General features: G+C 57.9%; 2 protein-coding genes across 2 annotated transcripts in view; both read right to left on the bottom strand.

Annotated features, from left to right (window-relative positions):
- Nucleotides 1–5,320: 5,320 nt before the first annotated feature.
- ODF3 (outer dense fiber of sperm tails 3) lies at nucleotides 5,321–8,794 on the bottom strand. The gene is made up of 8 exons (XM_014940618.1): nucleotides 8,343–8,794; nucleotides 8,136–8,261; nucleotides 7,679–7,879; nucleotides 6,973–7,173; nucleotides 6,670–6,768; nucleotides 6,304–6,425; nucleotides 5,962–6,102; nucleotides 5,321–5,536 (listed from the first exon to the last, which is right to left on the bottom strand). The coding sequence occupies exons 1-8, from the start codon at nucleotides 8,359–8,361 to the stop codon at nucleotides 5,450–5,452; spliced, it is 996 nt and encodes a 331-aa protein (XP_014796104.1). The 5' UTR covers nucleotides 8,362–8,794; the 3' UTR covers nucleotides 5,321–5,449.
- Nucleotides 8,795–12,180: 3,386 nt separating this feature from the next.
- The window catches only part of LOC106887196 (vacuolar protein sorting-associated protein 51 homolog), a 7,616-nt gene continuing 3,643 nt past the window's right edge, over nucleotides 12,181–16,153 (bottom strand). Inside the window, 5 exon segments of the mRNA XM_014940625.1 lie at nucleotides 12,181–12,935; nucleotides 13,584–13,671; nucleotides 14,174–14,295; nucleotides 14,727–14,948; nucleotides 15,678–16,104. Coding sequence (XP_014796111.1) covers nucleotides 12,675–12,935; nucleotides 13,584–13,671; nucleotides 14,174–14,295; nucleotides 14,727–14,948; nucleotides 15,678–16,104 — 1,120 coding nt within the window. The 3' untranslated portion in view covers nucleotides 12,181–12,674.

Raw genomic sequence — 16,153 nt, 5'->3', positions numbered from 1 at the left:
GCTGCCGGGCCCCCTTTGCTCAGCATCACAGCTTCTCGCTACACGGCATCCGTTTTCTAAGCAAACAGGAAAATAAACCCCCTTTCCTCTTCTCTGGAATTCTCTGCCAAGAAATTCCATGTGTACAACTAAAAACATCCCAAGGACCGTTCTAAGCCATTTCACAAGTTGAAGTCCTTTACTGCCAACCTGTCCCCAAAGTGGCGCAAAAAACTAATGAGAACATTTTCAGGAATGAGTTTTATGTTATAATTTCATATTTCAGTACTGTAGTCACCTAGACAATCAACTTAGGGTTATAAAAATATTAAAATGATATATTTTTACAGTCCTGTATGAAGGTCACCAAGCATTCTCAGTTTATGTATTTCTTCACAGCCATCTAAAAATAAACTGTATCCTCCAATAATCCCCTGAGGCCCTGCACACCCTCCACAAACACTTAACGTTTTAAGGGGGAAGTTGGTGACCTGTTCTCCTTCACCCCCTCCCCCCCAACTGCTTCATCACATTTTACTTGATGGACCTTGAAACCCTCTGCTAAAAATTAGGGGTAATGACAAAAGAGCAAACTGAGATATGAATTTATTCAAGGCTCCACAGGCAAATCCAAGAGGGAGATCCCAGAAGACCTGCTCAGCCCAGGTCCAGAGGGATGGAGCAGAACAGCGGGAGACGCTGCCGTCGCTGCCTCCCTCCCGCCGGGGTGGTTTCAGCTGGTGCCTCCAACGCTGCACGCTCGGCCAAGAGCAGCTGAGAAGCTGGAGAGAAGCAGCTACTAAAGATGTTCTTCCTTAATGTGTGGTTATTTTTATCCATGCGTCAGCCTACTCTTTTATACACATATATATATATGTATTTCTGAGCCACAAATCATGAGGCTTATAAAGAAATGTTATTCCCCACAGAACTGGAATTATGGAAGGGAAGCAGGGGAACAATGGAGTAATAATTATGCAAGAAAAGTGGCAGCAGCTCAGCATGAAACCCCGTCAGGGGCTGGAGCCGAGGAGCGTGACCGGCCTTGGATCTCAGGGCTGGCAGCTCCTTGGCTTTGGGGTTTGCAGCTCCACACCTGCTGGGGATGGGGGGTCTCTGGGCTCCGGCCACCAGAGCATCACGCTCTGCCCCAGGTGCACTGAGGGCAGCTCCGAGGTCACCCCCATTTGTCATCCGTCCCCTTCACAAACCAGCACGTCCCGACCCAGTTCCCGCGCAGCTGCAGGACCTGCCGGGACGTTCCTCTGCTGGGACCTTCCTCTGCTGGGACCTTCCCCTGCTGGTGCCGGGCACTCGCCGCCCCCTCTCCTCACCATGAGCCCCACCGCTGCTCTGCTCCTCGCCGCCGCGCTCTGCAGCGCCAGCAGTAAGTTTTGCCAGTTACAAAAATGGGATTTAAGTATATTTTTTTTCATAACCCCGAACTCATTAAACTTATGCACAAAGTGTGCAAACTATTCACCTGTTCACCATTAAACACTGGGTGGAAACTACTGCAGGAAGCAACTGGAAGGCTCCTTGATGCCTCGTTTAAACTTGCAGAGAAAGTGTGGTGGGTCTCTGTGGGCAGGATCGGTGCCCCTTGGTTCCCACCAGAGAGTTCTGGTGGCAACAGGGAGATTTGGGTTCCTGTCCTCCCAGAAGACACTGATTGCAGCAGCCTCTGTCAGGTCTCTGAGATATTTGTCATTTGGACACTCATGGTCAGGTTCATCTGATGCCATCGGGTCTCTGCAGATGGAACTTTGCAGGCTGCTGCTGCTGCTGATGATTATTTTTTAAAAAATCAAGGCTCAGTTACTGAAGCAAGACAGTTCATAGGAGGAGAGTGTGTAAAGGAGATCTGACTGCATGAGTAGCCCTGGAAAACCCAGCAGGGTCTTGGCAGAACAGCACATTAAGTGTAAATTCAAAATCGGATTTGTGTCAGTAGCAAGATCAGAAGGCGACAAGATTTGGACTTGAAGAAAAGAGACTGAGAATAGAAACATTTTCTTTCATCCAAAATGCTGACAATTCCAGAGACAGGAGAAAAAATGTAATTACTGGGTATTAGAGACAACCTGGGTGATGAATAGATGAATGTATGCAGAGAAGGGAGTTAAATCGCTTTTGGTAGGGAACAGGGAATAATATAAGGAAGAAAAGGTGCATGGAAAAGAGAAGAAAAGTCCCACGGAGCCTGAGATGAAGCTGGAGAGAGGAGAGGGAGAGGGAGGGGGAGGGGGGGAGGAGAGGAGAGGAAAGAGAAAGAGAAAGAGACAACCCATTTCTCTGAAAGCTTTAAGAAAATCCCCACAAAGCTGAGAACGTGCTCAGTGTGTGGTGAGTGAACAGAGTGTGCTCTGTGTGTTGTTACAGGGATGGAGGGGGGCTCAGGGTAGCAGCAGCTGGACCCGGGCGAGCGAGAGGTCTGTTGGTGACACTCCACTCTGTCTCTCACGCTGCAGCAGCCAGCTCTGAGCATGAGACTGTCCCCAGCTTTCTCCTGACGCTGCTGGAGGGCTCTGCCGAGCAGCTCTACGCGGGACCGATGGCTCGGTACAACCTTGATGGTTTGACCAGAGCTGCTTTGGCCGCGCTGAAGGAACGTATTGATGAGCTTCCTCCCGAGCACATAAAGGCCCTCGTCAGTCTGCTGGTAATTCACTCCTTTTATTATTACCATAAAATGTCTATAACTGTGCAGCCTTGTACCAGATTCTGGACCAAGAGCACCCAAATACTTTAACTCGGGGATGCCCTGGCCTCAGGTGGGGCCGCAGGGCGGCACAGAGCTGCCGGGCGCTCAGAGCAGTGGTTGAACAACAGTCAGTCTCTGCAATGAACACAGTGATTTTTCTGGGTGGCTGGAGCTAATGGAGATCCAACCCCCCCGCGGGGGAAGCACCTGCTCCAGGCAGGTGTGCTTTGAAGGAACAGAGCCAAGATGAAAGAGAACTTCCAGGTAGCAGCGAGAGGGACTCGGGGCTCGTGACACACTTGCCCTTTGTCCGTGTTGGCGCGGGAGCTCAGGAGGTGTCCCAGCCCCACGAGCACCCGCGGGTGCCACTGAGCCCCTGTCCCCAGGGGGGTTCTGCCCGAGGACACGGACTCAGGACAGAGTTCAGGTGTCCGTAAGTCTGGTGTCTCTCTGCAGCATGTGCCTTGGTGTGATGGGTTCACTGCTCCCACTTTCTGTTGCAGAAACGTGTTCGGACAGAGGCTTCGGCTGACAAAATGTGTGACCCAGCTGCTGGCCACGCTGCCCCATGACCTCCAGTTACTCCTAGCCAAAGCCTCTGGGAAAACAACAAACACAAAGAATGGAGAAAATCAGGATGCTGGCAGCTGTTTGTGCAAACTCTGTGTGCTGAGCAGCACACTCTGTCACCTGCCAGTCTACTGTAGATCTTATTTCTTTAGAGGCAACATCCAAGTTCTAAATAAAATTCAGGTGATGTTTTAAAATTATTTCTGTTGTCTGTTTTTATAAACAAAGGTCTTTTTATCCTCCTTCTTACCTTTAGGACAAGATGCTGTTTGTTTTGACCAAGTCCAAACAGCAGTGTTGTTCTGTACACCCACTCACCTCCAGCACACACAGACACAGACACACACACGGGTCAGTGACTTAACCCTGACCGACCCGAGGAAATCACATCCTCGACCAAAAAGCGACTTTTTCTGACTGTTGACTTTTTCCCAGTAAATGCAGCAGTTGTGATAGCAATGGATCCAAAACTTGCTGAGCACAAGGTGAATGGTCTGCTCGCTTTGGACCGCACTGCTGGTGCCCCGAGCATCCCCAGGAGGCACACACAGAGTCACCGGGAGGAGAAGGGTTATTTCGGCACGGACTACAGCAAAAACCTGAAAGCAAACTGGATGCCCAGGGGTTTCCAAGGGGAAACCAGGCAGACAGCACCATCGCAGCTCACCCCAGAGCTCCCGGCTGCTCCTCTGCAGGTGGGACCAAGAGAGAAGTACAAGAAGGGACAGTGGAGGAAATGTCTCCTCTTCATCCTGCTCGGTGCTGCCCCACCACTGGGGCACCACTGCCCCACCACTCCTCCAGCTTCATGCTCTCCTACCAGGTACACTGAGTCCACACGAACTCACAAACCCAGCGAGGGCTGAGGGAAGGACAATTTCCTTTTTCTGGAACAAGCTGATGTGCAAAAATCCCGCTCTCTGGGAAGGTGACCCAGCAAAGGTGTTTCTGTTGCCATCTCCTCACCTCACACCCACACCACACGCTCTTGCCCGCGTGCCCGTGCCATGGTGTCCACCACAGGACTCCACGCAGGGGCCAAAGAGCAGAAGTGGAACCATTTTTAATAGTCACTACACACCCTTAGAAGCAGAGCCATCGCAGGCCAGCTAATCCTCAGTCACTAACTCCACAGGAGACCACGAGCCGTGGGGTGACCACAGACCTACGGGCCCCAGATGGTCAGTGCCACCCCATCATTCCACCCTCATCATTCCAAAACCAACCCGGTTTATTTTATTACCTAATTTCAACACCACCAGCCCTCACAAAGGGCACCAAAGGCTGGAGAAGGTGCCTGTGGAGGGAGTGGGGATGGCAGGTCCTGCCGACAGCAGGGGCGGGGGGGGCACAGGGGGAATGGTGGAGCTCCTGCTCCCACTGCAAGCTCTTTGTCACCTACACAGGGAGTTGCAAACAATAACCATCTGATCCCATCTGATGAGAAGTTAACCTAAGTTAGCCTTCAGTTGCTAATGGTGAGTGACGAGCTCATGTGCCTTCTGTTAGGAGCTAATGAGAGCATGGAGCCATCTCAATTAGCAAGACATTGAACAACTGGTGTGCAAAACCCCTGTGGTGGTTTGTCTGCAGCATCTGAGCTCCTGGGGTGCTCCAGAACCAAGGATGGATGGTGGAGAGCCTCTTCTGAGGCTTCTTCTTTACCAGGGAGAGGGAAATTGCCACAGGTCACTGGGGAAGCACTTGGTCTTCCTGCTGGGCTAAAAGTGGCGGAAATAGTAAGTGGGAAAAAATAGGGTACAGGCAGAGGGGAGACCTTCTCGGTCTCTCCAACTCCCTGAAAGGAGGGTGTAGCTGGGGGGGGAGTGGTCTCTTCTCCCAAGGGACAGGTGATGGGACAAGAGGAAAAGGCCTCAAGTTGCACCGGGGAGGTTTAGCATGGATATTAGGGAAATTTTTTACACTGAAAGGGTGATGCCTTATGCAGAGAACAAACTTTATTTTTCTTAACTAACAATTAACACCTGAGTAAACAGAAAATTGAACAAGGCTGAAACACTAAATATCTAACATGCACTGGTAGCAAAGATGAAGAACAGGGTCAGAAGGGGACAGCTTAGTCAAAGGAGTGAGCTGCTGAGGGTGTGGGAACAGCAGGCCTTGGGGAAGCAGAAGGGAATCCTTCAGGTTTTTGCCCCGAGGGAGCAGCGGGAGGTGGTGAGTGGGGTTGGCTGCTCAGGGAGGCACAATCAGAGGAGTTGTATAGAGTGAGTGACGGAGCCCAAAGGTGGAAGCGGGCGCCTCGGGTTTGATCAGCGTCACCTGGAAGGGGAAGAGAGAACAAGCCCTCAGGAGGTGACTGAGTGTGGCACCTGGCTCTCCAGAAGAGCTGCCCTGGGTGGGACACATCCCTCCAGGGTTTTTAGGTGGCTGTGCAAAGGCAAGCTCTTGTGTTTGCCACCAAAGGTGGCGAGATGCCCAGGCCACCCGGCAGGGCTGGCGCTGGCTGCAGGTCCGCAGCCCCTCTGGCTCCCGCTGGGCTTTGCTGGAAGCCCCCTGCCCTCCCAGCTGGTCCCTGGGGTGTGAGCAAGGGCTGCTCTGGGGTCTGGGGTGTCCTCCTGAAGAGCCAGTGGGGTGTGAGCGCCCGCCATTCTGGAGCCGGGGAAGGACAGAGCGGGGGGGGAGGGGAGGCGTTGGGGCTGGTGGTGGTGGAGCAGAGCAGAGGGGGGGAAGGGGGGCTGCCTTACCTTCCCCACACGGTAGTCCGCTGGCCCTGGCTTCAGCGTGCGGTCGCCTCCCGCTCCCGCTTTGCTGGCCATGGCGTAACTGGGCTGCCTGGTCTTGTAGACATCCACGTCTACCTTGGGGAAGGCGGCTGGCCCCGGTGTCTGTAAGAGAGAGGGGGCCGGGTGGTTGGACCAAAGGGCCAGTGTTGGTCCGTGCCGGGTGCCCGGGCGGGCCAGCCGGCCGGAGAAGCAGTGGGAGATGGCAGGGAGCGATGGCAACAAGGGCAGCTCCTTGGGCCACCAGCAGAGAGCCGGAGGACCCGTGGCTGTGGGGCCGGGAGGGAGCGGAGGAGAGCAGCTCACCCTGGCGAGGTCCTCGGCAAATCCACCCCGCTTCTTCTTGCCCACCATGGTGTAGCAGGGGCTGGCGGTGGTGTAGGCAGTGTTGGGCCCCACCAGCCTGGGCAGCGTGTAGGCGCCGGGACCTGGAGGGGAAGGGGCAGAGGGGTGAGCGCCGCGGGGAGCGGGGCAGGGGGGCGTCCCGTGCCAGCGTCAGCAGCTCCCAGCCTGAGGTGGGTCCTGGGGTGGGAGAAGCGGGTGCTCGGGGCCACCAAGCAGCTTGTGGGGAGATGGTGGTGTCCCCGGGGGCTGGGGTGCAGCTGCCCGGCAGATGTTCTGCGGGGGAGAGGTGGCTGGGAGTGTGGGCATGTCCCCCCGTTCATTGCTCACCTGGCGTCTGGCTCTGTGTCTCCTTGTGCCGGAACACCATGTGCTGCTCCGGCGGGCGTTTGAAGATCTGCCTGGTGGCCTTCTCGGTGGCATAGTCACCTGGGGCAGGGGAGAAGCGGAGAAGAGCAGTGAAGCTGGGGCTTCCCCTCCAGCCCCAGAGGGCGGCTCAGCCCCCTTGGCCCTCTCTGCGGAAGCCTCTGGAGCCCAGGCAGGCGCCAGCCGAGGGCTCTGCAGCCCGGCCGCGGGGCAGAGGGACGGGGTGCTCGCCCTGCCGGGCAGAGGTGCTGGAGAAAGGACACTCACTGGGCCCAGGGGTGATCTCCGTCTTGATCTTCGGGAGCCCGCAGATGTGCTGGGAGGGAGAGGTGTACTTCCCCTTCCTGGTGATCTCGGGGGGCACAAAGTAGCGTGGTCCCGGGGAGCAGCTGGCGAGCGGGGGCAGCTTGGCCAGAGGGATGCTGTACGCAGGGGCCTTGGCTTTGGTGGGGTTGTGAGCCAGGTGCCCTGGGGAGAGAAGGCTGTGAGAGGGCCCCTGCCCGCGGGGGCCTTGGAAAGCCAGTTCCCAGGAGCTGCCAACCCCCAAAATTCCCTGCCCCGTGACTTTTTCCTCCCAGGAATGAGAGCAGGGGCCAGTCCCATGGGGTGATTGCTTCCAGCAACAGCGATGCGGGTGCCATTAACCCCAAGATCAGCCAAACGCTGCTGTTAAGGAGGATTAACCCCCTGAACGGTTGCTGAACTGAATTGGTGCAAATGTAAAGGTTGGTTCTGTGATTTTGCTTTGCTGGAGGAGAGGAAGTAAGAGAGGAGGAGGAGCAGAGGGAGAGGAGAGGAAGAAAACAGAGGGAGAGGAGTAGAAGAAGAAATAGAAGAAGAGGAGAAGTATCAGGGGAGTAGAAGATGCTGGAGCCCAGGCAGGCGCCAGCCGAGGGCTCTGCAGCCCGGCCGCGGGGCAGAGGGACGGGGTGCTCGCCCTGCCGGGCAGAGGTGCTGGAGAAAGGACACTCACTGGGCCCAGGGGTGATCTCCGTCTTGATCTTCGGGAGCCCGCAGATGTGCTGGGAGGGAGAGGTGTACTTCCCCTTCCTGGTGATCTCGGGGGGCACAAAGTAGCGTGGTCCCGGGGAGCAGCTGGCGAGCGGGGGCAGCTTGGCCAGAGGGATGCTGTACGCAGGGGCCTTGGCTTTGGTGGGGTTGTGAGCCAGGTGCCCTGGGGAGAGAAGGCTGTGAGAGGACCCCTGCCCGCGGGGGCCTTGGAAAGCCAGTTCCCGGGAGCTGCCGACCCCCAGAATTCCCTGCCCCTGTGACTTTTTCCTCCAGGAATGAGAGCAGGGGCCAGTCCCACGGGGTGATTGCTTCCAGCAACGGCGATGCGGGTGCCATGAACCCCAATATCAGCCAAACGCTGCTGTTAAGTGTCCCCCGAGGTGGTAGCCCTGCAGTCCCCCTTGTGCTGGTGCTGTTACCTGTTGTCCCTAGGACAGTGTACTTGGGTCCTGGGCTGGTGAATTGCGCCAGGACAGGACCCCGTGGGCGGTGGGGTCTCCAGGTGCCCACCCAGGGTCCATCCCTTTCGCCGGTGGCTCCAAAGCCTAGGACAAGAGCGGGAGAGCTGCTGAGGGGTTTCCCCGCTGGTGGCGCGGAGCCCCCCAGGAGGAGCAGCGAGGCTTCACCTCGGTCAGCAGTAGCCATGGGGCTGGTGCAAGCGGTCGGTGGGTGCTGCAGGTCGCAGTGTCAGAGCGGAGAAGGCAGCAGGGAGAGGGTAGCGGAGGAACTGGTGCCCACTGCCCCGTGGCCCTGGGTAGAGCCTTGGCTCACCATGGAGACGCACTGTGACATCACACCGCTGCTGGTGACGTCACATGGCTGGTGGGGCCAGGCACGTCCAGTCTCATCAGTTCAAGGAGGGGAAAAGAGAGGGGAGTTTGGCGTTCTCTCTGGACATGGCGTGTCCCAGTGCTGTTGGGGTCACACAACAATGGGAACGGATGTTTGAACACCTGGGACTTGTATTTGGTGTCTCCTTTTCCAGCTCTCCCTTCAGCTCCGAGTGCTTTTCCCCGGGGAGGGCCAGTGGGGGCTGGTGTTTGTGGGCAGCATTTGCCGTTGGGGGCTCTCAGTTGGGGAGGTTTAGGAAAACCGCTGTGGAAAACTCACTTTTGGGACTTTGTTTGTGCAAATCAGAGAGGCCTTTCCCCAGGGTGCAGAAGAGATGGGCAGAGGGTCCTGCCTGTGCTTTCCGGGAGATGCAGGAGAAGCTGGATGCCGGCCACAGACCGGGAGCGTTCTCAGGTTTCTCCCAAGAAGTCAAACGCCCTGTTTTTCACGGGCACCTTGCAGGGGTGAGGGTCGGGAGCGGGCACAGGGGGTTCCTGCCCTGGACCTGGCTGGGGCACAGCCCGTTGGCGCCATCGCAGCCAGCACGGTGCCGTCTTTAGCGCCACGGGCACACAGGGTGGGGGGTCTTTCCACGGCAGCCATTGCCTGAGGATGGCTTGGCATGGCTCTGCTGGTGAGAGGGGGTCAGCAGCTGCTGTCACACTTCTTGTTTTCCTCTGTTTTTTTTTTTCCCCTGGACTTATTAAACAGTCTTTATCTCGAACCTCATGCCCTCCTTGCTGTTGCCTTTCCAGTTCCCCCCCTTCCTGCTGTGGGGGAATGGAGGGAGGGAGCACCTGGTGGGGCTTTAGCTGCCGGCCGGGCTCAACCCTCCCCTTTCACACTTTGTTTAACAAACCACCCAAACCTGGCCTTTCTGTGGGGTGAATCAATGTGTGACGCAGCTGTAGCTGCAGCCACCAGCAAGGGGAGATCCCCGACCTGAGCTGGAGGCCATAAGGCCGAGTTCTGGGCTTGCACTTTGTGTCTTGTGAGGCTTTCCCGAGGTCTGTCCCGGTCTCAACGCTGGAGGGAGGCGGGAGAGCAGAGCTCTCACTTCCGTCGCTCCGGCTTCTCCTTTCCCCCCTTACCAACACATGCTGAAAGTGAAGGCACTGAAATGGGTTTCTGGAAACCTGGACTACACAATAGAAAGCAAAAACCCTAAAGTGTGATCTCATGGAAACCCTCAAAAAAATAGGCTGTGATAGAATCTCTCCAAATCTGTGATTTGTTGATGAACAGTCAAGGTACCATCTCTAAGGTGATATTTGAGTTTGCTTGAGGGCTGCTATTTCTAAATCTACAACAACCTCCCCACAAAAGCACCAACATCATAGCTGAAATCAGAATTTCAGGTTTTCATTTAAGAAAGGAAGGAAGCAGCCCTCCTGCTTCATTCATTTTGCATTCCAAACCCACCTGGGCACGTTCCTGTGCAACCTGCTCCGGGTGGACCTGCTTTGGCAGGGGGGTTGGACTAGATGGTCCCTTCCAACCCCATAGCATTCTGTGATTCTACGATCAGGAAAGAGGGGAAAAATAAGAAAAGCCCATGGACATCTAGGAAAGAAAGTCAACGGTCTGCTGTGTGATCCTGAAGGTAATCAGCTGCCCCACTGGAGAGCGGGGAGCTACAACCCCCAGTGAGTCTTGCTGGCTGGAGCTAATACCCTTACCCTTTGGTCCCTCACCATTTTCTTGCTGCTCTGTAACAGGATGTGCAACTGCTCTGCATTAATGTTCTTACAGATTGGCTGGTGTCAACTCCAGGGGTTGAGAACAGGATTTATTCTATTAGTATAAAAAGGTGTTTTCTATGGCCGTATTAAAAATTAGACTGTCGGGTTTGCCACCGTGCTGTGTGTGGCACATGCCTATTTAAACTTGGCATTTCCTCTAATTGAAGGATATGTCCTCAGAAGATCATTAGTTTGGGGTGGAGTTGGGGATCGTAGTGCAGCTGTGGCCTGTTGACCCCCACCTGGCTGTTAATCCCTGCAAAGCACCTTCCCCAAAGAAATCTGCTACTCCCATAGAGTCACTGAAGCAGAGACCAAATAAATGACGTGACTGCGTGTCTGTTTTGTGCAAACACCGACCTCCCAGTGTAAGTGTCCCCAGGACTCTGTGCCTCGAGTCAACGACCCCAGGCATCACCCAGCACTTTGTTCAGTGCCCACTAAGGGTTTGGTCCCCAACTTTTAGGACTTAGAACCTTGTGGGTGCTGTTCTCTCATTGCTGTCCACGTGTTTCTGTCCCATCCCGACTCTCATCCCTGTCCCCGACAGGACCACTCGGGTACTTCATTCAGGGCACAACCTCCTGTGGTGCCACCCCTGACCCCTGGGGACCCTCTGTCCCAGCCTGGAGCTGGGGAACACCACCTTCTGGGGGGGCAGTGCTCAGGAGCCCCCACCCCTGCCCCTGTCCCCCCTCAGCCCTGGGGCACCGAGACCTCTTGTGCTGCCTGGCTACATGCTCAGGAGGCCCCACAGCTTGGGTGTGGGGCGTGTGTCTGCAGGGAGCAGCCCCCCTGCTCGTGCAAGGCCCTGGGTGCACGCAGGGTGCTTGTGCAAGAGTTTGGTGGGGGGGACCAGAAGGGTGCTTGTGCCCCCTCCCCACTGCCCCATGGGGACCCAGGTGTCCAGGTGACCCCCTTCATCCCTGCACACCCCACTGTCCCTGTTCTGTCCCGTCCCCATCCCAGGCACAGGAGGTCTGTCCCGGTCTCAACGCTGGAGGGAGGCGGGAGAGCAGAGCTCTCACTTCCGTCGCTCCGGCTTCTCCGCTCCAGGGACCCTGAGTCTGTGAGACCCCTCGGTGCTCCTCATCTCGCCCAGCAGGAGCATCCGTCTGCCCATCTCCCAGGTTGTTTGGGGAGTTGCTGGTGGTCAGGTGCTTCAACTTGGATGCCCCAGAGGCAGGTGAAGTGACTTTTCCAGAGTTGTCCTGGGACAGTGATGAGAGGTTTGGTTCCTCTGGTTGTGTCTGTTTTGTGCAAACACTGACCTCCCAGTGTAAGTGTCCCCAGGACTCTGTGCCTCGAGTCAACGACCCCAGGCATCACCCGGCACTTTGTTCAGTGCCCACTAAGGGTTTGGTCCCCAACTTTTAGGACTTAGAACCTTGTGGGTGCTGTTTCATTGCTGTCCACGCGTTTCTGTCCCATCCCGACTCATCCCTGTCCCCGACAGGACCACTCGGGTACTTCATTCAGGGCACAACCTCCTGTGGTGCCACCCCTGACCCCTGGGGACCCTCTGTCCCAGCCTGGAGCTGGGGAACACCACCTTCTGGGGGGGCAGTGCTCAGGAGCCCCCACCCCTGCCCCTGTCCCCCCTCAGCCCTGGGGCACCGAGACCTCTTGTGCTGCCTGGCTACATGCTCAGGAGGCCCCACAGCTTGGGTGTGGGGCGTGTGTCTGCAGGGAGCAGCCCCCCTGCTCGTGCAAGGCCCTGGGTGCACGCAGGGTGCTTGTGCAAGAGTTTGGTGGGGGGGACCAGAAGGGTGCTTGTGCCCCCTCCCCACTGCCCCATGGGGACCCAGGTGTCCAGGTGACCCCCTTCATCCCTGCACACCCCACTGTCCCTGTTCTGTCCCGTCCCCATCCCAGGCACAGGACACAGGGCACAGCTCACATATATTTTATTTATTGCCCCCGACTGTGACAAAGGGGCAGTGCCCAGGGTGTTCCCAGGCGTGAGAGGTGCCACCAAGGGAGGGGGAGAATGAGGTGGTGTGTCACTGGGGCCACGGGGACAACACCGGGTGTCAGCACATGCTCAGGGGGTCACTGGGGTCGGACAATGTGGGGTGTTACCAGGGCTGAGGGGGGGGTGACAACATGGGGTGACCCGGTGTGGGGACAGGGGGTGTCCCTGCATGTTGATGTGTGTGGGGACATGGGACATCCTTGTGTGTTGCTGTCGGGGGGAGGGCACATGGAGTGTCCCCAGGTCTGTGTGGGGACTCAAGAGGGTAGGGCTCTGTCCCCAGATATCTAACAGGACCCAGGACATGTCACCCTCCTGGAGATGTCCCCACGGGGCTGTGCCCCACAGTGACACGGCTGTCCCATGTCCCTCTGCCACGTGCTGCTGTGTCCCCCCTGTGTCCCCAGGTCCTACCCACGCTCGCAGATGAGCTCGACGACGCTGTGCTCCATGGGGACGGGGTCGAGGCAGCGGTGTGCGGCGCTGGCGGCCACCTCGTCCAGCAGCCCCTGCACCACGCGCTCGTCGGCGGCGAAGCGCCAGAGGTAGAGCTGCAGGTAGTGCCCGTCCACCTGCACCTGCTGCAGCCCGAAGCGCCCCAGCGTCCGCAGCCGCACGCACTCCAGCAGCGTCTTCAGGCTGATCTTGATGATCCCTGTCAGCACCGACACCTGCAGCGTGGGGACAGCGGGGACACGTGGCACGGGGGGACAGGAAGGCCCCAGGTAATGCCTGCACAGGGATGTGGGGACACTGGGGGCACCCCTCTCTGGGCCATCAGCTCCTAGGATACCCTCATCCTGGTCACATCCCCAGGGATCCCCCGAGTCCTGACATATGGGATGTGGGGACACTGGGGACACGTGGCACGGGGGTTCCTTTGGCCTGGATTCTCCCAATGCAGAGAGCCCCACGTCCCACCAACACGGGGACAGGGTGGGACTGGCTGCTGCTCCCAAGGACCCCCTGAGCCTGGACACATGGGACACTGGGACATGGGGACACCCTTGGCCTGGCTGTTGGGAGCACAGGGAGGCCCTGAGTCAAGTCAGCACAGGAACATGGGGACACCCTCATGTCATCAGCTGCAGGGACCCCCAGTCCTGACACTAGGACAGGGGAGCCCCAGGGGACAGGGGGAGCACTCCTCTCCTGGTCATCAGCTCCTGCGGCCCCCCTGGGCCCCAACACCCAGGTCACAGGGACACCAGGGACATGTGGCAGCCGGGAAGGTGGGCAGTTTAGGGACCCCAGGGAAACAAAGACCATGGGGGACCTTGCAGACATTTGGGGACATGGTGATGTCCCTGTGGCCTCACCTTGTTGAACTCAACAGGGCTGAAGATGTCAATGCGCTCGGAGAAGAGCTTCTGGATGTTGCTGAGCAGGTGGGTGTCCATGGGGGCACTGGGGATGGTGACAGCAGGACAGTCAGGGATACAGGGAGAGCCAGGTATTTGAGAGAGCCAGGAGAAGTGGGGACAGGAACAAAGGGAATGTCAGGAGACATGGGGACACAGAGGGTCAGAGGATGTAGGGACGGCCAGGGGACATTGGGACCGTTTGGGGACACAAAGAAGGGAGAACATGAGGATGGGGATGGACACGGGGCACAGAGAGACAAGACAACTGTGGGACACGGGGCACATGGGGATCATTGAGGGATGCCAGGACAGTCACGGGGAACAAGGGGATGGCTGGGACATATGGGGATCATCAGGAAATGTTGGGACAGTTTGGGGACAGCCACGGGATGTGGAGATGGTGGGGGGATATTGGGACAGGAGGAGGGTCATGGAGAAGATGTAGTGGTGACCGCAGGGGTGACACAGGGAGCACGGGGGTGACAGGGCAGCCCCTGGGGGTGGCCAGGGAAGGCCAAGGGGTGACAGGAGGGTGACAGTCTGACCTGGGGGTGTAGCTGGGGGCGTAGCGCCCCGGGGCGCGGGAGCTGCTGTAGACGGAGAAGGCACGGCGGCTGGAGTCGCTGCTCTGCGCCCGACGCACCCCCTCCTCGAAGAGCTGCCCCACCTGCAGCACCAGACCCTTATCGCTGCTGCCCCAGAATCTACCCAAAATACACACCCTCCCCCCCCAAACCACCCAGGATCCCTCAAATCCTCTGGGACCCTCCCAAACCCAACTGGGACCCCAAAGATCCTCAAGGACCATGGGAGGACCTTGGGCATCCCCTCTTGACCCTTCAGGGACTTCAGATCTTCCCCCGCCCAGACCCTCTGGGACTCCCAACTCTCCCAGGAACCCTCCGGGACATCTGGGACCCTGCAGGGGATTTTAGAGACCTCCATAAGCACCCTCTGGGGACTTCTGAAGTCCTCAAGGACCTTATGGGGACCTCAGGGATTCCCTCTGGACCCTTCAGGGACCTTAGGGCCTTTCCAAGGACCCTCTGAAGGACTTCAGCCCCCCAAGCCCCTCTGGGCCCTTGCTGTTGCCCCGACCTGGACGTCGATGGCGGTGATGTCCTCGACCACGCGCTTCATGACGGCTCGAACGTTGCGGGGCTCGACAGTGCCCAGCCAGTCCCGTGTCTCCACGCTCTTCCGAAGCATCTGGGCCACGGCAGCTCCCTGCACCTGCACGTAGTGGTCCAGCAGCCGCTGCGCCGCCCCCCGCGCCTCCGCACACAGCGCCGGCCCCGGGGTCACCACCGGGCCTGTGTCCTGGGGGCACAAGGGTAACAGAGATGTGGAGACAGGTAGGAACAACCCCACACGCCATACACTGTGCTGTCCCCACCATCACTGCTGGCCTTGTGGCCTAGGGACACAAGGGACATGGGGACACGAGGGGATGTCCCCCCTGCCTGCACCGCTTGATGTCCTGGGGGCACACGGACATCAGGGGACAAGTGGGATGCTCTCCAGGCCACCCCACCTGCAGCAGCAGCATCCTTGGGGCATCTGGGGGGACTCGGGGACATGCAGAAGCCCCTTGGGGACATTTGAGAGACAGTGGCACAGGTAAGGACCCTTCTGACATCCCTGGAATCATATCCTGGGGCCACAGCAGGGCACAGGGAGGGACCTGGGGACATTTTGGGGTCCCTCAGGGTCATCTGGGGGCACACAGGAAGAAGATTCCCACGCCTCCACACACACTGTTGTCCCCACCAGGACATCCTGGGTGGAAATGAGGCCACAGGTAACCATGGGGCCATTTGACGTCCCCTTGGGGTCACTTTGGGGACAAACAGGCCATTTTGGGTCCACTGGGGATGTTTTGGGACGCAACCAGAAGGAAGACGCCCATGTCTCTATGGCACCCACCACTGTGTCCTGAACTGATGCTGGGACACAGAAGGATGCAGAGTCATTTTGGGACACCTTGGGGACATTCAGGGTCCCCTTAAGGCCATTTTGAGGCCAAGTGGGGCAGCATTGGGGGCTCACCTGTGGGGGAAACTGCTCATCGGTGAGGGTGAGGATGTAGCTGATGGTGGTGGCCTCATAGTCAAGGCAGAGGCGGGCGAGGAGCAGCAGCAGGGCCGGGGGTGCCGCGGGGGCTCCCCGCTCTGCTGGGCCGTCGGCGAAGCCCCGGGCGGTGCGACAGAGCCAGCGCACAAAGGCCACCACCAGCCCTTCGCGTACCGCCTCCACACAGAACTCCCCCTGCCACCAAAATTGGGGGGTTACATCCCAAAAATACCACCTGGGGACACCAGAAACCCACAAACTACCCCATGCACGCTCCAACCCACACCAGTGACCCCCAAAACTGCCTTCTGCTACCTCCAACTTGCCCACAACCCCCCAGAGTCTGCCTTGTGCAGCCCCCAAACTTCCCTGTGCCAACCCTAGATTGCCCCAGTCACCCCCCAGACTGCCTTCTGCAACCTCCACATTGCCCATAACCCCCCAAGTCTGCC

Source organism: Calidris pugnax, unplaced genomic scaffold, assembly GCF_001431845.1.
Source record: "Calidris pugnax isolate Ruff unplaced genomic scaffold, ASM143184v1 scaffold98, whole genome shotgun sequence".
NCBI lineage: Eukaryota > Metazoa > Chordata > Aves > Charadriiformes > Scolopacidae > Calidris > Calidris pugnax.
Note: the sequence above shows the minus strand (reverse complement) of the source record. Positions and strands in the feature narration are given on the sequence as shown.

What these genes read in the sequence shown, in the direction of transcription:
- ODF3 (XM_014940618.1), bottom strand. An exon ending in CACTGTCCTAGGGACAACAG is followed by an intron (nt 7,880 to 8,135) that starts GTAACAGCACCA and finishes TTCTCTCCCCAG; the next exon opens with GGCACCTGGCTCACAACCCC. An exon ending in CGGACTACCGTGTGGGGAAG is followed by an intron (nt 5,537 to 5,961) that starts GTAAGGCAGCCC and finishes TTCCCCTTCCAG; the next exon opens with GTGACGCTGATCAAACCCGA.